Here is a 23,019-nt window from a genome sequence, read left to right on the forward strand (position 1 = left end):
AAAAATTATGTTTTGGTTTCATCTGACATTCTCCCAATCTTCTTCTGGATCATCCAAATGCTCTCTAGCAAACTTCAGACGGGACTGGACATACTGGCTTAAGCAGGGGGGGCACGTCTGGCACTGCAGGATTTGAGTCCCTGGCCGCATAGTGTGTTACTGATGGTAGGCTTTGTTACTTTGGTCCCAGCTCTCTGCAGGTCATTCACTAGGTCCCCCCGTGTGGTTCTGGGATTTTTGCTCACCGTTCTTGTGATCATTTTGACCCCACGGGGTGAGATCTTGCGTGGAGCCACAGATCGAGGGAGATTATCAGTGGTCTTGTATGTCTTCCATTTCCTAATAATTGCTCCCACAGTTGATTTCTTCAAACCAAGCTGCTTACCCATTCAGATTCAGTCTTCCCAGCCTGGTGCAGGTTTACAATTTTGTTTCTGGTGTCCTTTGACAGCTCTTTGGTCTTGGCCATAGTGGAGTTTGGAGTGTGATTGTTTGAGGTTGTGGACAGGTGTCTTTTATACTGATAACAAGTCCAAACAGGTGCCATTAATACAGGTAACGAGTGGAGGACAGAGGAGCCTCTTAAAGAAGAAGTTACAGGTCTGTGAGAGCCAGAAATCTTGATTGTTTGTAGGTGACCAAATACTTATTTTTCACCATAATTTGCAAATAAATTCATTCAAAATCCTACAATGTGATTTTCTGGATTTTTTTTTTCTCATTTTGTCTGTCATAGTTGAAGTGTACCTATGATGAAAATTGCAGACCTCTCATCTTTTTAAGTGGGAGAACTTGCACAATTGGTGGCTGACTAAATACTTTTTTGCCCCACTGTATATCCCTGTCTGCGTTTGACTGTAATCAACCTGTGCTGCTTGCCAATCTGTCTTTAAACTAGAATAAAAGTAGAATAAAACTAAGAACTACAGTAGTACAGTTATTCATTTTAGGGGTCATTTCGCTTTCTTTCTTCTCAACACTAGGTCTATAAACCCGTATGGTGATAATACACCTTGTGTGGTATGCTTGTTCATTTCAGCAATGACGCTTTGAAACTAACCTCATTGTCCGTTTTGCCATTATGACCCATATACAGGCGGTTTCTCTCTCTTTGTAAAGCTATAGCTTTGCGACACCTGCAGTGAAATAATGCATGTACAGGAGATCAAAACACTAGTAACAGAATCAGAGCAAACACTACAGATCTAATACAAATGAGTACTCAGTATGTACAGGAGCTGGTGGAAAAGAGTGGGGCACACATACTCCATTTGTTCCTGCTCATGGATACCAGTCAGGCTCAGGAGCTTCTCGTGGTACACTGTAGACGTCTCCATATCCAGCTGAGAACAGCTCCTCACAATTCTAAAACGTTAGAATAAGAAAATACGATGGGGAAACTATTAGGTAATATTTCACAAGAAATCAATGATTCGGAAATGGGCAAGGATTTGGACCACACGTGGGAAACCTTTCATATTGGAATGTTTAGCTCTTCACTGTTTTTCAATAATTGACAAGACAAAAGTAAAAGCAGTAGCCTTAACTAACATGCACTGAGTATACCAAACATTAGGACCACCTTCCTAATATTGAGTTGAACATGTTTTGTCTTGCCAATTCACCCTCTGAATGGCACACATACTGTACACAATCCATGTCTCAACTGTCTCAAGGCTTAGAAATCCTTCTTTAACCTGTCTCCTCCCCTTCATCTACAATGATTGAAGTGGATTTAACAAATAACATCAATAAGGAATCATAGCTTTCGCCTGGATTCACCTGGTCAGTCTGTCAAGGAAAGTGCATGACAGACTGTGTTCTTCATGTTTTGTATACTCAGTGTATATGCACAATTACCTGGACACATTAAGTCTAGTCCTGGACTAAAAAGCAAGATAAATGGAGAATCTCCATTGAAAATACTTTTTAGTCCAGAAATTAGCCTGGTGTCTGGTAAAACACCCCATAGACTATTTCCAGTGAAAGTAGCAGTATTGCACCTGTGCATGAACAGAAAGAGTAAACTCTTGAAGCGAAATTGGCGTTATTCACCTGAGACGGTAGAGGTCAGAGAGGCTCCTTCTGTCTAGCAGGTCATGGGCAATGACCTCAGCCAGGTGCAGTATGGGAAGAGTCAGGTGGGTGAGAGAAAGAGACTGCAGCTCTTTCACCAGCAGGTCCAGGAAGAACAAGCTCTGAGTCTGCAGCCACCCAGACACAGGGAGAAAAGGAAGTAAACACATGACTTAATCATTACTATTTTGTTTCATTAACATCCTGCGTTTGTAATTAGTAATTTAGTAAGTAGTTAAAGTGCAGGACAGTGATTACATTTGATGTGTAGAACGTGTAGGACAAACTTTGAGCCATGGACAATAAGATTTTATCCTCCTGTATCATGTGGTGATACAGCTTGTGGAACAGGACAGAGAAGAAAAACACTACAGTACAGCCTGATATCACATGAAGTGTTGGACTGGTCATTGTTTAGCATATTTTTCACACTGTGTAGGACTGCACCATTTGAGCATCTTCTCATTTAATTTGTATGATTACCAAGCATAACTGTGTCACCTAATACTGTCACACTGGAGTGGCATAAGATAAATGAATCACTACACATCTTTAATTTAAAATAAGCTTATTTTTTTCTCTCTCTGACAACATTCTGATTTGCTCCCAAAATCAATCAGTAGACATCCTCTTATGACTTGTCAAGACGAGGATCAATATCGAGTCAATGTTTCCGGCTTTCAAGCCCTCGACCCTAACCCGCCACGGCCAATTGAAACAGTCCCTGTTCCGATAATGACTCAATAATTTATATTCATTAGGGACCAAAAGGACAAAAACAGACTGAAATAGGGAGAGACTACATGAACTTGTCAATTTTTGTTGCAAAACATTTTGCCATGGTGTGCCCTTAATGAACATGACCCCATTGGGCTCTATAACAGAGGCAGTCAGAGAGAGCTTAGTGGTGCCTGCCTGTTTGCTGAGGCTGTGTCTGTTGATGCAGTGGGGGCTGGTGTCATATCTGAAGGCCTGGCGGACATCCTCGGGACAGTCGTACTGTGCCCACTCCTCTGGGCTGGAGGGCAACACGTCATCCTGTGGCCTCCAGGCTTTGGGCTTCTCCTCAGCAGGGGGTGGCTGTTTAAACACAGAAGAGCTCTGGCCAAATATTCATTCCTAATTGCTTTCAGCTGGCAAAAGTGTACAATTGAACTGTACAAATACTCTAAACTGCACATTGGCAAGAATGTACAATGGTAAAATAACATATCGTATCATTCATTATACTTGTCATTTGCAATGCTATACAATGAGAAAACAACAAAAAATAGCCATGGACTTCTCTGAAGGTGGTCAGGCCTGGGTGGTCAGGTCTACCTCTTTAGATTTTTTGCCTTTGTCCTTCTCCTTATCTTTGTCTTTTTTGGCTGTTGCAGAGGGACATGGTCGGGACGTTGGGACTAGAGGATTCTTCATCATCTCCTTGATTACCTCACATGCAGTTGCCATGGACACCTGCAATGGGAATACACTGCTATCAATCGTCTTTTTGTTACCCGTAAATCACATTTTTTTAAACGGAGAAACCGTTTTGTGGCTTATACTGTATGCATCTGATGGTATAAAACATAGTGAAATTACTGGGTCGTGTTCAGTAGACATGAAACATTAAGGTACTATCTGAACCTGTTGTCCATTACAAAATGTTTTGCTACGGTGTGCCCTCATGAACACAACTCTAGGTGTGGTAGTTTTAAAGGAGTCCCTACCTGCCAGATCTGCAGCACTAGGCGATAGGCCCTAAGTAGGTTATGTTGGTGCTGGGGGGATGTCCTGTCCCCCATGACAGCCAGCAGAGTGTGTGCTCTGACCAGGCTGTCCAGACGCCTCACCTCCCTGAGGTCAGAGATACAGGGCCCAGACACCCCCCCCTGCACCCCGACGTGGGACTGAACCTTCACTGGTATCAGCCCTGTCCCTTCTCCAGACTCATCTGTAAGGGAGGAGGATACACACATAGGGCCCGATTCAGAGTTAAGAAATGTATGCCTTCATACGCATGCCTTTCCTACGCACTACTCAGTAGTTGGTATTCAGACTTACCTTATGCAGATGCATAAAGAGCTTTGCAGGCATGGTTCCCTTGCACGCACTGAATAAAAGTAATTCAACTGCTGAAAACCCTTTCACTTGCTAACAGATTTTCTGGTGGAGTTTTCATTCAATAGGGTTTTCAGTACATTTATCTAAAGCAATCCCTTTAAATTTGGGTACCTTCAGTTAGAATTTTCTCGATAGACTCACTAGAATATATGGAGAAAACGGTTCAGAATATTAAGGATCAAGTCAAGAAATGTAGGCCTAAATACACACATATTTGTCTCCTTTTCAGCATCAATTGGTAGATTTAAAAATATTCTGATCTTGTATATTACTTAGGGTTAGAAGGTATTCATGAATGATTAAAATATATATATTTGGAGAGCTTTTACACACTAAATATATTGACGAATCAAAAATACATTGGTTTGATTCATCCTGAAGTTGCCATGTTCAATTGTTCAATAGTGGAAATATTGGAAGGTGAGTGAACAGTAGTCATATGAATCTACCCTAAAAATACTCACTCATCATGCGCTATGCTCCAGGTTTAAACTGCTACGTATGGTCTGCGTTCCATAATGACACAAATAGACTACACGACCCCTATTGTTGCACAACTTGAAATAAGTTAGCCTAATATGATCCACTATTGCTAGCAATCCTAAGGAACAACCCCACGAACGTAAACAAACAATATAATGGAATCCAGCAAAAAATAATAATAATAAAATGACAACAGTGACAGTAATACATGAATGTAGGGATAATTGACGGTGGCTACGGTTAGTGGCTAATATTTAACACCATACCATTTTTGTTGTTGTTAGATACAGTGAAAAGTCTGGGCATAACTAAAACATTTTTAGAAATCATAAATCAGCTTGGTAGGTTTGACGCTATAGGCCTGTCATTTGCGCATGGCTACAGAAGCCTAAAGCTTTGGTCTCCAAATGTCATCCTGACATGTTATAAGGCCACCATTTCATAAACTTCACTGTGGTGATAAAAGGTGACATGTTGATATGCTTCAGTTTGCTGCCATATGACCGGTTTCACATTTGTCTACAGTGATCCTAAGATCTAAAACGATTGTAATTTATATCCCCTTACCCCAAACGGCTTACTCCATTTACCTAGCTCTTATCAATTTGTAAATTACAGTGCATGGAGAATGGTGTTATTTCAGAAAAATTAAATAGATGTTGTTCCACTTGGGACCAACAGGTTGCTTGACCTTAATCGTCATTTCATTGTGAGTAAAGGTGGTGGAATTATGAGGGAATTAAGTCAGAATGCGGCTTATCTGTAGACACACCTTTTTGATCTCAAATGGTGAATAGGATGCTATTCTCATGCTTAAGTTCAAGGTCGGAATACGCATAGAGAGAAAACTGCATAAAAAGGGAAATTGCGTTCCACTTACGCGTGCTTAAACTTGGGTTGGATTTCCCCACATACTGTCCACCTGGGTTCAAACACATTTTAAATATTCTCTTGGGTCCAGACAAGCTCAATCAACCCCTTGCTAAAATATTTGAAAACATCTGAAATAGTATTCGAACCCAAGTCTGGTGTACATGTACAAGCACACATGCACCGCATTCAACATAAATGAGTAGACTCATCCCAAGAGAAATCAGTACCTCCTTGGGAATTTTCTGTCCTCTCCAGTTCTTTCAGTTTGCTTCCCTTAGAACCGGTCTTCTCTATTAATTAAAATGAAAAGAACAAAGGTAATTGTTTACGATTCTTCAGTAACTAAACAGACCTTCACACAAACACATAGCAATGACAAGAAACATACCATTGCTCTCTTCCTGGTCAGTGATCATGTGCAGGAGGATGTCGATAGCCCACTGTATCTGGTGCTGGGCATCAGAAAGGGGAAAGTTCTGACAGTACAGCCACTCCCCTAACTCCAACAGGAAATCCGCCTTCTGCCACTGACTCTTCACACTCTACATAAACACAACAAACCCATAAGGTTCACCCATACAAAGCTACAGCGTAAGTGATGCACAGAGCCTGGCTGCAATAGCACTAAGCTTCCACTAGATGCTGCTAGTGTCCCTTAGCTCAATAGGACCACTTGGATTCAGACCTGCAAGGAACTGCGGCAATATTTCACATTTCGAAGAGCACACTGAAGAACTGTATGTATGTAAAGTAATCAAAAGTGAAAATGTAAAAGTGAATGTGTATGTGTGTGGTGTAGGTGTGTGTGTGTTTTGCTCAAGAATGTGTATTTGTGTGTATATGTTTGTGCATGTGCAGTATAAAATACTTGAGTCGTTTTTTTGGGGTATCTGGTACTTACTTTACAAATTTATATTTTTGACAACTTTTACTCCATTACATTCTTAGAGAAAGTAATGTACTTTTTACTCCATACAGTTTCCCTGACACCCAAAAGTACTCATACGATTTTGAATACTTAGCAGGGCAGGAAAATTGTCCAATTCACACACTTGCCAAGAGACCATGCCTGGTCATCCCTACTACATGATCTGGTGGATTCACTAAACACAAATGCTCTATGCCCACGCCATTGACGTGGACGTAGATTAAGGCAGCCCTCGGCACCTCTCTGATTCAGAGGGGTTGGGTTAAATGCGGAAGACACATTTCGGTTGAATATATTCAGTTGTGCAACTGACTAGGTATCCCCTTTCCTTACCAGTAAAGAAGTAATGGCATTCTGGTAGCAGGCCAACTGCTGTAGCATCTCCCCAGAACACAGCGCCACTCGGTGCCACATGTGGGAGCAGTAGAGCTCCCCTTCATCCCGGAACTTCTGCATGTCTATCACCACACTCTCCCCCAGCCGAGCCTTCACCAGCACCCGGTGCTTGAACAGGAGCCTTGGGCACAGTCATGGGGGAAGACAAGCACAGGTTCACATTCTCATGCCCTTTTCCCACCATCGTGCCAACCCAAACCATACTGTGCTGGCTCAAGACATTTTCTTTTCAAATTTTCATTTCCACCAACTATGTGGATGTGTAACCAGGCCAGCACAGTACAGCTTAACTTGGCTCAGTAGTGTGAAAAGGGTAACCCCACAGAAATATGATTGTGATAATGGCCATGAAAAAGTTCAGTTTCATATTTCCTTTTTAAGGGCATAATTTCCTCCAGTTAAACTATCAAGACCTAATGTTTTCATTACTCAGGACTTGATGCTCTGAAAAGCCCTCGCAAAAGCTGAACCCCCCCCCTCACACACACAAAAAATGAATTGTTTAAGCAAAAGATTTTACAAATCAAAAATATTTTATGCTTATTCACCCAATAAGGGTCAGGCTTTTTTGCTGAGGCCTCCATAATGATGGAATTGCCCATATCCAAAATATGACATTACATAAAACACACATACTTATTTATAGCATCATATTCATATTGAGGCATATTAACATGCGTACAAATAAGCACATAGAAATGTGATGACGCCAGTGATAGGAGTCCATAGTTCTCTCTCTCTCTCTAGTGTCAGTGTAGTACTCACGGCCTTTAACCTCTTCCATCTCTCTCCTCTCTCCCTTTCCTCCCCCATTATTTTCCCTTATTCCCGCATCAGTTCTCTCCAGTACTCACAGCCTGTGTCTGGTGCGGGGCATGTCTCTGATAGCCTGCTCCAGCAACGTCAGAGCTCCTGTCCAATCTGAGCTGTCTGCGTGGATGTGGAACAGCAGGCCGTACATGGCTGCTCTCAGGGTCAGGTCATCCTCAGGGCTCCCTATGCCTACACAGGCACACACAAAATTGTATAGATAAACACACACAAGCACACATGCACAGACACAAACAGACACAGAAAGAAAGGAATAGAGAATGAGAATAAAAAATCAATTGTATTCGCACACCAGTAGGCCATTAGATCTGCTGCATTTACATCCAAGCAGTCACATAGAGTAGCGTTTTTTCCTCTGAAGTTCTCGGTAGAGAGTGAATAGGTTGGGTGACAGAACTTAACAGAACTTCAGGAAAAAGCACTACTCTATGTGACTGCTTGGATGTAAATGCCACAGATCTAATGGCCTACTGGTGTGTGTGGGAATGTGACTTCATCTATCATGTCTACTAGTGGTGTTTGAGAGTGATACAGCACAAGACAGGCCGTTTTGGAAATAAATAAGCAAGCAGGCTTATGGAATTAAAGTCATGAACAAGATTATAGAATAAAATAAAGTAGTAGTTAGCTGAGAAGCAGCAGTCAAATGTTTGTGCGGTATGAACATTTGAAGTTTGTGTGGGGACTCACTTGAGGCTTCCAGCGATGAGGTCACAAAGGGCATCCCAGTCAGGGTAGCCCCTCCCTTCTCTTCCCCCTGCTTAAACCACCAGAGAAAATTAATAACACACATGAACACATCAAACCCTACTTGATTGAATAGGAGTATTTTTACAGTGACAGCACCAATGATACACATACTGTACAGAAGCCAATGTGGAGAGGGGCTCGTACCAGAGAAATATGACAAATACGACAGGAGTTCGCTATAAAACTAGATCTGGGACCAGGCTAGTTTGAGATGGGGTTCTTACAGTTGGGTCTTTCTTGCTCGTGTGGACCAGGGCTTTCAGGATCTTCTCTAGAGGCTGTCGGAGCTGCTGTCTCTCCACTGAGGTCTCAGTCAAGGGCAGGCAGTTGTTCCAGTAGTGGCGAGCTGTAGCCATACACAGGACAGAGTTACCTGCCTGCTCCGCATAGCTGAAGAAGAGAGAAAGCATTGTTTGCTATGGCACGAATGGATATGAAGATGGTTGAAATGGAGAGTAAAATAAAGACAGATCGAGAACGAGATAGAGAAAGAGACAGAGAGAGATACTGTAGTCAAAGCAACAAAGTGAAATAAAGGTAGACGTAGGGGAGACAAAAAGAGAACAAAGTAATGAGCAGTCTATTGTTTAGGAATGACAGAAAACAGAAACTAACCTGACACTGGACTGGAGCATCTGCAAGGCTTCTCTGTAACTGTGAGGATGTCCATTTGACTTGTGGACCATGCTCAATCCTCTTAGACATGCAGCATTGCTCAACATCTCCTGCACAGCCGACTGGCTGTAACTTGAAAAGGTCAAACATTTTTTAATTAAATAAGCTGACAAATATGCCGTTCAGATAATCAAGTCAGCTCGTCAGGAATTTGACAAAATGTCACTGCTACAGTAACGTAGATACTGACAGTCACCATTTTTTAGAATGACGGACTGTCAGAATCCTACGAAGAGTGGGACCTTAAAGCCGTGAAGATAACAATTAACTGAAGTCATTTGATGATAGTATATTGCACATTGTTGTAACATAAAATTATTACTGAATATATGGTTCTGAGTATATTGTAATGTTCTCTTGTGGACACTACTGCAGGTGTCATTTGCACTTCAACTTGCTATGTAAAAAAAAAAAACACTTGATCACATCCCATATTTTGATTTAAAGGCAAATTGACTGAAATGGGTAGATATCAGGTAAAACATACAGGGAAGATCTGACCATTTCAGCCTTGGTAAAACAGATGGAATCAAAGTCACCAACACCTACAGAGCATAGGCCATGACCGTCAACCTCTGAGCTGCAGCGGCCTCCAGCTGCAGTGCATTGTGGCTGCAGGTCATGACCAGGTTGTGGTCCTGGGCCTGGTGAGAGAAGCAAGCCAGGTGTGTCCACACCTGCAGCTCGACAACAGGGTCACTCCACTTGCAGTCTGACGCCATGCGGACCAGCTAGAGGAGAGGATGGAGAGAGGAGAGGGGAGGGGAGCGTAGAGGAAAATAGTAGGGAAGGAGGAGAAGAGGAGGGAGATGAGGGAGACAGAGGCAATGAGTGCTCTGTCCTCTGGATCCATAGAACTGGGGTTTAATGATGCAAGAATGCAGGACGGAAACACACAGTCCTACAGGGCTAGGAAATGAAAACAAACAAATCAAATAAGATGTTCATTTGAGAAAGCATTTTTTTTTACCAAATTCACAAACATAGGCATGAACAAACGCTCTGATTACCAGTACGGTCTCAAGGTATCTGTTGCCGCCTGGCCATGAAAGCAAGACCTACCGTAGAGAGACTAGGGACAGAGAACTCTATCTGCCTGGGGTGACTGTTGCATAACAGCATTTCCACTCCTACCAGCACACGTGTCATGGCTGACACTGCCTCATTCTTACACTGGAAAGACAAAAAGAGATAAAGACACAACTGAATATTTCATCACAATGGTACCGTGGCTTACCAGTCAAAACCATAGAGATGTATTAACAATGCTATCTCTGACAGGCACAATCATACATGCACAGCATATCAATGAGACAGTTGCAATGAATAAATGACTCCCTATCCCCTTGTGATACTGTAACTTGATTTAAAACAATGATTTACTGTATACAGACGGTTGGGTGATGAATTATATTTCTTCTCACATTAACACTGCACTGACTCAGAGTCTGGGGGAATAACCACATTTTGTAATTTAGTCATTTAGCAGACGCTCTTATCCAGAGCGACTTAGAGTTATTGCATTCATCTTAGGATAGCTAGGTGAGACAACTACATCTCAGTTATAGTTCCCTCAAAGTAGCTATTAACAAAGCCAGTGCTAGTAGAGAAAAGTCAAGCTCCACATTTAAAGTGAAAACGCAATATGCTGTATACTCGATGGACCAACAAACTATCTATTATACAGCCTAATGGCTTTTGGAATAAAAGAGTCCCCATACTTGAGGAAGTCTCTTTCCCCTTGTCCGGCAGCTGCTATGACTGACTTTTGAGTGAAGGGGATGAGAGTCAGGGGGAAGCTAGTTCCTCCATTGGGGTGCCAGGGCAGAGAAAAGCTTTGACTGGGCTGAGCGGGAGCTGGCCTCCCGTAGAGGTGGGAGGGCCAAGAGGCCAGAGTTGGCAGAACGGAGTGCTTGGCTTGGGGTGTAGGGTTTGAGCATAGCCTGAAGGTAGGGAGTGGCAGTTCCCCTTGCTGCTCCGTAGGCAAGCACCATCCTCTTGTAGTGTATGCAAGCTTCAACTGGAAGCCAGTGGAGTGCGCGGAGAACTGGGGTGAGATGGGAGAACTTGGGAAGGTTGAACACTAGGCGGGCTGAGGCGTTGTAGGGGCTCCACACTGTGGAGTTGTCAACCGTGATGGAGAGGTCTTGGAACGGGTAGGCCTTTCACAGGAGGATGAGCAGCTCCGTCTTGGCGAGGTTGAGCTTGAGGTGCTGGGCTGACAGCCAGGCAGATTCATAAACAGCTCATCATACTGACTAACTTGACTGAGTGAGTATGTTTTTATTTGATTTTTATCTAACTTTTATTTAACCAGGAAGTCCCATTGAGGTCAGAAAACATATTTCCCAAGGGAGACTTGGACTGTTATGTTACTGTACCTCATCATCAATGTCCAGCTTCTGTCCAATCTGCTGCTGGAGGAGCCTCTTGGTCCACACCCACGTAGAAATGACCTGTTTCCTCGCTGCGATAGGGACGCTCTCTCCCGGCACATTGCCATTAGAAAGGTGCAGTGCATAGTCACACAGCTAAAAGTCCATAAAGTGGGGGAAATAAAAGTTAGCATTGTAACCATAGCAGCATAAGGGTTACATTTACATTTTAGTCATTTAGCAGACACTCTCATTCCGAGCGACTTTGAGCAGCAATTAGGATTACGTGCCTTGTTGAAGGACACAGACAGATTTGTCACTTAGTCGGCTCGGGGATTCGAACTAGCAACCTTTCGGTTACTGGCCCAACACTCTTAGCAGCTAGGGTGTCTGCTTTGCAAAAGGGTTAAAACTGTTTGCATAACCATAGCAGTTCGTAACTAGCCTAAACGTGTGAATCTGCACAATACTCTTTTCGAATCCACATACACTCATAACCTTGGGACTCCATAGCCGGGGCATATGACAGTATCTAGAGAAAATCCATTGCGTAATCTGAGTTTGTTTAAGTCAGCTATCTAAGACCTATCTGATATATAGGCCTATATGTTGAAAATGGAGAACCATTTTTATCTTCAGTTCTGAAAGAGAACACTTAGTTAATAATTCACTAATAAAGTTACTTCTATCCAGAGTATATGCTGACGATACAGCAGACCCTTTGGAGAAAAGCAGAATAGATGGAGGAAATGGGAACAAATGCACTTCATTCACATGAAATAGTTCAAACAAAGCACATCTATCTCTGTAAAAGATGGATGAATGTCAGAATGAGTCACACACTAGGGCTCTAATTCCAAATCAAATCAAAGTTTATTTGTCACGTGCGCTGAATACAACAGGTGTAGGTAGACCTTACAGTGAAATGCTTACTTACAGGCTCTAACCAATAGTGCAAAAAAGGTATTAGGTGAAAAATAGGTAAGTAAAGAAATAAAATAACAGTAAAAAGACAGGCTATATACAGTAGCGAGGCTATAAAAGTAGCAAGACTACATACAGACACCGGCTGATTGAGGTAGTATGTACATGTAGATATAGTTAAAGTGACTATGCATATATGATGAACAGAGAGTAGCAGTAGCGTAAAAGAGGGGTTGGCGGGTGGTGGGTGGGACACAATGCAGATAGACCGGTTAGCCAATGTGCGGGAGCACTGGTTGGTCGGCCCAATTGAGGTAGTATGTACATGAATGTATAGGTGTGTAGGTAAAAACTGTTGAGAAGCCGTTTTGTCCTAGACTTGGCACTCCGGTATCGCTTGCCATGCGGTAGTAGAGAGAACTGTCTACGACTGGGGTGGCTGGGGTCTTTGACAATGTTTAGGGCCTTCCTCTGACACCGCCTTGTGTAGAGGTCCCGGATGGCAGGCAGCTAATTTTGGTTGCCCCTAAGGCGGCGCTATTGTCAAATGCACGGTATTTGTCAATTTAGGCTTGTAAAAACTGTCGCTCTGGCATTTGCCACCCCTTGCAACCAGGTTCGGCAATGTACCTGTCGAACATCAGCTTTCTTGCTTAATTAAAAAATATGTATATGTCCATATGCCCATCATGGAACGAGAGACTCGATGATGTCGGTGACCCTCATATTTAGAAATATTTAAGTTATTTTCCTGTCCAATTCCTTGCTTTCGATTTTTGATTAAAAACCAAGCCCGCGGTAGGCTAGCCTACTATAAGTCTGGTTCAACAGCAATGTGTCTTCGCATCTTTTTTGTTTATTCTGGCCATACATTAGCCAAGTAGCCTATCAATGAAAGGTTATTGTCATGCATAGGTGTAATAGGTGGCAGGGAAGTCAGGCGCAGGAGAGTCAAATGGAGTGTAAAATGGAGTCTTTTAATAAAGTCCATATGCTCCATAACACTAAAAGTACATAACAAACAAACAAACATGGGTACAAGGACCCGACGCGCACCTATACAACAAACACACTACACTGACAATAAAACAATCTCTGACAAAGACATGAGGGGAAACAGAGGGTTATATACACAACAGGTAATGAATGGGATTGAAAACAGGTGTGTGGGAAGACAAGACAAAACCAATGGAAAATGAAAAAAGGATCAATGATGGCTAGAAGACCGGTGACGTCGAACGCCGAGCACCGCCCGAACAAGGAGAGGCAACGACTTCGGCAGAAGTCGTGACAGTTATAAAATATTCTACTCGTGAGAGTGCCTTGAAATATTTGAGGGTTTTGCCCTCATGCTTTAGCTTAATTCACTATTTTTTGGAGCTAATATTTCTTTCTTTCTCGAGTGAAAATGTGATGCGTAAAGACATGTTGAAGCCAAATAGAACAATGTAGACCGCCAAACATTAAACAAAGCAATGTATTTTACTGTTACTGCTATTATTTGTTGCTGTACATTATTTAATAAACAGTATCAATCCACAAAGGACTAGGAGCTGATGATATCGCAAAGACTGTCAATAGCCTAAACAACTTGAAACAACCGCCATAGAGAACATTTATTAGCCAGTGAGTGGTCAAACCCTCGCTCCACCTACAACTTATTCATCAAAACCCAGCCTTTCCTTGCCACCGCCAGCTATTACGCCCATGATTCCCGCTGTGAAAATATAATAAATATTTCAAAACAACCACAACTCAACAGCGGCTGCGCTCAGATTTATCATAACGCTAGGTTATAAATATTGATTTGTTAAAATAGAGCCCTAGTTGTAGAAATATCGATTTGTTAAAATAGAGTCCTAGTTGTAGAAATATTGATTTGTTAAAATACAGCCCTAGTTGTATTTAGAGTATTTCTGAAAAGCATAATGTATCAAAGTGCCTTGATTCTTTCATTCTTTGTGCCCCCCCTTCAACAAAAAATATATAGGAGAAAGATACTGGAGATACTAAGATGTAAGACAGAAAGAGTTTCAACTGCCCTCTAGGAACTTATTTAGAGATCACTTATTCAGAGAAACTTGGGAAACCTGAAGACCAGAGGCTGCCCTTCAAGAATACACAGGCACAGCTCTCTGATCCCTCAAACTGCCCAGCAGTAATACAGTCCAGGTCTCTATGCAGGTCCACCTCTGCCCTCTGCCTATCCCAATAAGCTCACTGTGGGAGAGAGGGTGTTTGTTTTTGCAGTGCCCAAATTAAGACCTCTTCAGGGGAGGGAGTACCCTTGACAGCACATTGAAGGATAATAGAACCTGACTCTCTGCCAAACCTAATTAGCAAGGCACCTTTAAAATCTCCCATGGCCCCGTCTCCTGGCTAGCTCTCTACTTGACCCACACACACACACACACACCTCCAGAGCCTTCCGCATGTCCTGGAGGGCCGCATGGTCGAGGGGGAGGCTGTGGATACTGCCTGTCCTCTCGGCTCCCTTCCCGGCTACTTTCTTCCTCAGCTCCCCCCTGCTTCCGCTGTCCTCCCTTCCCTGGCCAGTTCCCGGCCCAGCAGCCGACACAAACCAGGGCTGGATCAGCCCCTGGGCCACCGCATCACACAGCATAACCAACAGCACCGGCTCCCTGGAAGCACAGAAGAGCATCATACTCTGTACATACAATCTGATGTGTGGAGACATATCACTGCAGCTAATGTAGAAGGAAAAGCTCTGTACATTTACAAATACTGTGCCAAATCATATGTGAAGAATGCAACAAAGATGCGGAATCATCTGGCCAAGTGCATAAAGTTCCCTCAGTGCTCACAACAAGCAACCTCTCACAAAAGTTCCTCTACTTCTATTCAAGGTGAAAATGATGAATCAGACACCCTATCGATAGCAACAGCTTCTTTTGACCCAAATGGAGGAACATACTGAGAGAAATGCTGATGAATGTCTTGCCCGAGCAGAGTATGCAACTAGTTCACCTCTGATGTTCACAGGCAATGTGTATTGGAAGAGATTTCTAAATGTTCTTCGCCCAGCATACACCCCTCCAACCAGACATGCTTTATCTATTAATTTGCTGGATGCAGAGTTCAACAGAGTTCAAGTGAAGGTCAAGCAAATCATAGAGAAAGCAGACTGTATTGCAATCATCTCCGATGGGTGGTCGAATGTTCGTGGGCAAGGAATAATTAACGACATCATCTCCACCCCTCAACCAGTATTCTATAAGAGCACAGACACAAGGGACAACAGACACACTGGTCTCTACATTGCAGATGAGCTGAAGGCAGGCATCAATGACCTTGTACCACAGAAGGTATTTGCTCTGGTGACAGACAATGCTGTGAACATGAAGGCTGCTTGGTCTAAAATGGAGGAGTCCTACCCTCACATCACACCTATTGGCTGTGCTGCTCTTGCATTGAATCTGCTCCTCAAGGACATCATGGCACTGAAAACAATGGATACACTCTACAAGAGAGCCAAGGAAATGGTAAGGTATGTGAAGGGTCATCAAGCTAATAGCAGCAATCTACCTCACCAAGCAGTGAGAAGAATAAGAGCATTTTCCCGCATTCTTTGTTCTCTGCGCCTGACTCCACACCCAATCACTCATTGAGTGTTACATTGTGCAACCCTACATACAAGTTTGATATTAAGGCAGAAGAAAGTTCACATGTTCGAAAAGGCATTTCGACAAAAAAAAAAAAAAAAAAATTACGTTCAAACAGCTCTCCTGTGAAGTTGTGACTTGCGACATACGCCTAGTTTCCTGGATCGGGTCACATATGTACTATGTTACTAAAAGGCTGATGAGCATTAAGTGTGAATTTGTAGTGTTTAAGTGTTTCCGTCCAGTGAAATTTTCCTCTTAGACTTACCCAGCGTGTCCGGTCTGTCTCAGCAGCTCCACGGCTCTCTGGAAGGTAGGCAGGAGGCGTCGCTGCTCCCCAACTGCCACCAGGTGGCTGTTGTAGTTCCATAAGTACACGGCTGCGTTGACCACCACCCAGGCCTCGCGAATCTCTGCTCCCAGCTCGGCTCCCCGCAGGAAGTTGGAGGTGGCATAGGCAGATAAGTCCTGGATCCAATCTCTGGGAGTGGGAAGGAGGGGAACAATAGTTATGTTTTCTGCAGTGCATAATATATGAGAAAACAAAAGGAAGTCACACTATATTTTTAATATACTGTATAACACACTACATATAACATATAACAAACTGGTGAACCAAGCTCCGTAACTACATATACACACTTGACTGGTTATATTGAGAACCACAAATAAGTTATAATATTGTTTAAATTTAATATAAATTTATATGTTGTGCTTTGTCCGCTTATCTGCATGTTTTGTTTGTGTGTGTGTGTGTGTGTGTGTGCGTCCGTGTGCGTGTTGATTCTTCCAGCCTTGTGGGGACCTAAAATACCCAAAAGTCCCCACAAGGATAGGAAAACAAGGAAAATGTTCCACATACCCATGGGGACAAAAGCAATTTTAAGCTTAGGGGTTAGGTTCAGAGTTACAATTAGGGTTATGGTTAGAATTAGGGTTATGGTTAGAATTGGGGTTACGGTAAGGGTTTAGTGGTTAGGTTTTGGTTTTGGGTTAAAGGTTAAGCTTAGGGTAAGAAAAATAGGATTTTGAATGGAAATCCATTTCAGGATAGAGAAGAAAAAAAACATGAGTGTGTGCAAATCTCCAGAAGAGGACTGGCCATAGCCTGGTTCCTCTCTAGGCGTCTTCCTAGGTTCTGGCCTTTCTAGGGAGTTTTCCCTAGCCACAGTGCTTCTACACCTGCATTGCTTGCTATTTGGGGTTTTAGGCTAGGTTTCTGTACAGCACTTTATGACATCAGCTGATGTAAGAAGGGCTTTATAAATACATTTGATTTGATGATGTGTCCTCACCTGTAGACAGCCCACTGTGGATTGTCCTCAGGGAGATGGAGTCCTCTCTCCTCAGGAGGGGCGGCTGGGGTGTTGAGCTGTACCCCCTCAGAGCGGAGCTTGTGTATGGTGGCCTGTAAGGGACAACCACGAATGATATTGATGATGACTTGCCCTCCCCATAACTCTGCCTCAAAGGAGCAAATAACACCACTCAGCAAATAGCAAAGAGACAAACGGGCAGCCACACAGCCATAGTCATCGAAGGCAGCAAATATAACTGGTGAACTCAGAGAACAATGATTTTAACACCTGTAGCTGTATGACAACTGAGATGAAACTCTTAAAAACGTTTTGTGTACCGTCACATGGGGCCCTTTTTTTTTGAAGAGTCAACCTCTCTAAGAACAAAGGGAAATAAGACAGATCTTGCTTCTGTTGTCTGTTTGAGTGTTTGGGTGATAGCCTACTGATTCCGTGAGCACCAAGCCTCACGCAACAATTTCACAAATTAGGCTGTTTTTAATCTTTGCTATGCTGTAATTTTTTTCCACAACTAGTCAAAGTTATTCCACACACCCGACTTCCCCTTTACCTCATTCGCAACCAAATAAACCTTCCCCCCGTTTTGAGTTTGTCACGTCCTCTGCATCCATTTTGCTGTCATATGTGTTACAGTGTTCGTAGTTTGATATAACCAGTTTATTGATGTGATCATGCTATAGGTCAGGCCCTATTGGTCACGTGCTGTAACGGCTTTCTTCTACCTCCTTCTCTGACGAAGAGGTGGAATAAGGATCGGACCAAAAGGCAACGTGGTTCGTTCGATACATCTTTAATATTGACGAAACACGAACAATACAAAACAACAAACGTCGAAAACCGAAACAGCCCTGACTGGTGCAACAAACACAGAGACAGGAACAATCACCCACAAACACACAGTGAAACCCAGGCTACCTAAATAGGGTTCCCAATCAGAGACAACGATAATCACCTGACTCTGATTGAGAACCGCCTCAGGCAGCCATGGACTAATCTATACACCCCACACAACCCCAAGACGAAACACACTACAAATAAACCCATGTCACACCCTGGCCTGACTCAATAAATGAAGATAACATAATAAATATAGACCAGGGCGTGACAGAACCCCCCCCTAAGGTGTGGACTCCCGGACGCACATCAAAACAATAGGGAGGGTCCGGGTGGGCGCCTGTCCATGGCGGCGGCTCCGGCTTGGGACATGGAACCCACTCTATGAATGTCTTAGTCCAACCCTCCTCGCGTCCTAGGATTGTCCACCCTCGCCGCCGACCATGGCCTAGTAGTCCTCACCCAGAACCCCACTAGACTGAGGGGCAGCTCGGGACAGAGGGGCAGCTCGGGACAGAAGGGCAGCTCGGGACAGAGGTGCAGCTCGGGACAGAGAGGCGGCTCGGGACAGAGGGGCGGCTCGGGACAGAGGGGCGGCTCGGGACAGAGGGGCGGCTCGGGACAGAGGCAACGATAATCACCTGACTGATTGAGAATCGCCTCAGGCAGCCATGGACTAATCTATACACCCCACACAACCCCAAGACGAAACACACTACAAATAAACCCATGTCACACCCTGGCCTGACTCAATAAATGAAGATAACATAATAATTATAGACCAGGGCGTGACACGTGCATGCGAAGAATACATGTCACATAAAGAGAGCAAGGGTTGAAGGGAATATGTAATCTATTTCCTAAACAAATGAGGGATTTTGGTAATGTAACTTTTCAGTCAGAAATGGATGTAATGATGTTGCAGCTTCAGCAACACAGACAGCGCTATACACACACTGATGTTCTGTGGTGGTCGCTGCAGCAGGGAGGAGAGAGGGGCAACGGGTGCTAGTCCCAGTCACTCAATGTATTTTTTTTGTAAACAGTGCATCAAGTCTGAGCCAAGCGGCACAATCAAATCAACTGCGGTCGGACTCCCTCTCGTCATGTGTGTCTTAATTATTTCATCAAATAGGTCGCTTAAAGCATCAGAAAAGCTCAGTGCATATAGTTGATTTGATTAAAACGTGTCTATGTATGGAAATATAAAAGTAAAAAAATGTTGACCAATAAATTTTTGGGGGTCGGGGACAGCCCTAATCATTACACAGGTTCACCTTGTGCTGGAGATAATACAAGTTTTGTCACACAACACAACATCACAGATGTCTCAAGTTTTGAGGGAGAGTGCAATTGGCATGCTGACTGCAGGAATGTCCACCAGAGCTGTTGCCAGAGAATTTAATGTTCTGGCATAAGCTACAGACAATGAGCACAATTGCATTTTATCGATGGCAATTTGTATGCACAGAAATACCGTGACGAGATCCTGAGGCCCATTGTGAGGTCATTTTTTTTAAGGTATCTGCAACCAAAAGATGCATATTTGTACATTTGTATTTAACCTTTATTTAACTAGGCAAGTCAGTTAAGAACAAATTGTTATTTACAATGACGGCCTACCCCAGCCGAACACTAACCCGGGCGATGCTGGGCCAATTGTGCACCGTTCTACGGGACTCCCAATCACAGCCGGTTGTGATACAGCCAGGAATATCTATATTCCTAGTCATGTGAAATCCATCGATTAGGGCCTAATTTATTTATTTCAATTGACTGATTTGCTTATATGAAATGTAACTCAATAAAATATTTTAAATTGTTGCATGTTGCGTTTATATTTCTGTTAAATACACATCATATCGCTGACTCTACCTTTACTCAGTTGTTTTCCTCAAATGAAGGGGATGATGACGCCATCTTTGTGAGAAGGGGAGAATCTTATTTCTTATTTCATTCAGGATAAGTGGAGTTGGCCCTGAGTTAGTCTGCACCCGGAGCAGGTAAGTTCTGAAGGATTCGTTGCCATAGAAGGTGAGCCACTTTCGTGTGCCCGGTTATCCCGAGTTGAACTCAGAGTTAACCAAAGTTAGCTCACTAACTCTTCTATCTCGCACCATAGTACACCCCCCTCTGTACCTCCGGGCTCAATCTGATTAAATCTCACAGTGCCACTCTACTGCTAATATTGGTCTTTCGCCTTTACTTTGCATTAATTGCATCAATAGAATCAATCAATGTCTATAAAGAAAAGTCACAGTGACTATAGTGTGTGGTCAGGAGAACTGAGGATTGGGGGGGGGGGGGGGGGTTCTACAAAGCTAACATATGGAATTGTTTTAAGATGGTCATACCAAGGATAAATGAGCAATTTGATTTTGGATTTTAGAATTAACATTATTTGATGAAACACTGAATTTGGCCTTACTGCTATTAGCCAATAGAAAGGCATTAACTAACAGATTGATACATAGAAAAACAGACAGTCAAAAAATCAATCAAAACTATGTTTGTTTTAAAGTGTCTGTCCAATATCAGGGATATAAGAAAGATCATGAAATTATTTATATTTTTTGGGATCCATATATACCCCACAACAATTGGCCACTAAACTACTTCCGAATACACTTCCATTCATTTTTTAAAAGTGGTACCGGGCAACCTCCAGATGAGTCTTAAGGCTTGTGGGTGTCCTAGAGCAAAACAACCGACATGTATGTGTTCGTGTGTAGCCAAAACTGTTTGGACGCTACGGACAGAACTTGGCAGATCGGTCAGTCCCGTGATGCTTGTCTAGAAAAACGGAGAACAACATCGTGTTCGTTAGTCTTACCATGGAGTAGTCATAGTAGTTTGTAGGCCAAACCGTTCGAATGCCACAGAAGTTTTCGTGAGAAGACCGATTTTCTGAGCATATTAAGGGACAGGGGTCAAGGGTCAAAGGTGGTCATCTGACCTCAGCATTGATGAAGCAGACTTCAGCCAGCAGACGGAGCAGGTCCTTCTCCGCACTCTGGGCCAGTCGCCCTGCCGATGGACGCCGGTCACCATGGAGTCCACCCTCCACTGGGCTCTCGTCCCCTGCCTTGCGCTCACCTGGGAACCAGAGGGTATCGAGTGAGCCAGAATGAGCATGTGCAGTTATGCGTCAGTGGTTCTGTTAACAACCCAGTCTCTCCTCCCTCCTACACTAATCTCCATTACCGCTGACACTAACCAGTGAGCCACATGCTAGTTATCCATTTCATTGGTTGATAACTAACTCATTTGCACCCAAATAAATATGTAAGATGATTTAATGATTTCAATGAAGCAGTTGAGCGCTGTCGATAGACTGACTTAGTAAAATCAATTAGGCGGTGAAAACATTTTTCACATGTAAATGTAAACTCAAAGAGTATTGGACACTACAATCCTCCAGAGATACCCACTACTTAGGTTTCAATCAGTTACTAGTCTAGGATTCATAATCAATTCCTCTTGATACAGTTAGTTTATATATATTTATAAAATGTATATATAAAATATGTACACACACACACACACACACACACACACACTGCTGTTCAAAAGTTTGTCCTTGTTTTTGAAAGAAAAACTATTTTTTTTGTTCATTAAAATAACATCAAATTGAACATAAATACAGTGTAGACTTTGTTACTGTTGAAAATGACCATTGTAGCTGGAAATTGCAGATTTTGTATGGAAAATCTACATAGGCGTACAGTGGCCCATTATCAGCAACCATCACTCCTGTGTTCCAATGGCACGTTGCGTGAGCTAATCCAAGTTGATAATTTTAAAAGGCTAATTGATCATTAGAAAACCCTATTGCAATTATGTTAGCACAGCTGAAAACTGTCGTCCTGATTAAAGAAGCAATAAAACGGGCCTTCTTTAGACTAGTTGAGTATCTGGAGCGTCAGCATTTGTGGGTTCAATTACAAGCTCAAAATGGCTAGAAACAAAGAACTTCCTTCTGAAACTCATCAGTCTATTCTTGTTCTGAGAAATGAAGGCTATTCCATGTGAGAAATTGCCAAGAAACTGAAGATCTTGTACAATGCTGTGTACTACTCCTGTCACAGAACAGCGCAAACTGGCTCTAACCAGAATAGAAAGAGGAGTGGGAGGTCCTGGTGCACAACTGAGCAAGAGGACAAGTACATTAGAGTGTCTAGTTTGAGAAACAGATGCCTCACAAGTCCTCAACTGACAACTTCAGTAAACAGTACCCGCAAAACACCAATCTCAACATCAACAGTGAAGACGTGACTAGGGGATGCTGGCCTTCTAGACAGAGTTGCAAAAAAAAGTCATATCTCATATCCCATTTCTAAGTGAGGCCAAACTTTTGAACGGCGGTGTTTATAAACTCAGCAACAAAATAAAACGTCCATTTTTCATGACCCTGTCTTCAAAGACAATTCGTAAAAATCCAAATAACTTCACAAATCTTTATTGTAAAGGGTTTAAACAATGTTTCCCATGCCTGATCAATGAACCATAAACAATTCATGAACATGCACCTGTGGAACAGTCGTTAAGACACTAACAGCTTACAGACGGTAGGCAATTAAGGTCACAGTTATGAAAACTTAGGACACTAAAAGAGGCCTTTCTCTTGTAAAACACCAAAAGAAAAACACCAACAGAAAGAAGCCCAAGGTCCCTGCTCATCTGCGTGAAAGTGCCTTAGGAATGCTACAAGGAGGCACGAGGACTGCAGATGTGGCCAGGGCAATATACTGTGAGATGCCTAAGACAGCGCTAGGGAGACAGGGTGGACAGCTGATTGTCTTCGCAGTGGTAGACCACGTGTAACA

At 43.0% G+C, this 23,019-nt stretch overlaps 1 protein-coding gene across 1 annotated transcript in view; it reads right to left on the reverse strand.

Moving 5' to 3' along the window:
• The window catches only part of LOC135511417 (cilia- and flagella-associated protein 46-like), an 89,377-nt gene that overhangs the window by 41,788 nt on the left and 24,570 nt on the right, over positions 1–23,019 (reverse strand). The window contains 20 exon segments of the mRNA XM_064932930.1: positions 1,061–1,136; positions 1,267–1,365; positions 2,056–2,204; positions 2,992–3,156; positions 3,397–3,534; positions 3,789–4,012; positions 5,766–5,828; positions 5,927–6,080; positions 6,800–6,983; positions 7,717–7,864; positions 8,384–8,453; positions 8,668–8,833; positions 9,059–9,190; positions 9,668–9,849; positions 10,181–10,291; positions 11,500–11,649; positions 14,834–15,059; positions 16,309–16,521; positions 17,336–17,448; positions 21,150–21,289. Of these exon segments, the coding sequence (XP_064789002.1) occupies positions 1,061–1,136; positions 1,267–1,365; positions 2,056–2,204; positions 2,992–3,156; positions 3,397–3,534; positions 3,789–4,012; positions 5,766–5,828; positions 5,927–6,080; positions 6,800–6,983; positions 7,717–7,864; positions 8,384–8,453; positions 8,668–8,833; positions 9,059–9,190; positions 9,668–9,849; positions 10,181–10,291; positions 11,500–11,649; positions 14,834–15,059; positions 16,309–16,521; positions 17,336–17,448; positions 21,150–21,289 (2,903 nt within the window).

This window comes from Oncorhynchus masou, chromosome 24, assembly GCF_036934945.1.
Source record: "Oncorhynchus masou masou isolate Uvic2021 chromosome 24, UVic_Omas_1.1, whole genome shotgun sequence".
Classification (NCBI taxonomy): Eukaryota; Metazoa; Chordata; class Actinopteri; order Salmoniformes; family Salmonidae; genus Oncorhynchus; species Oncorhynchus masou.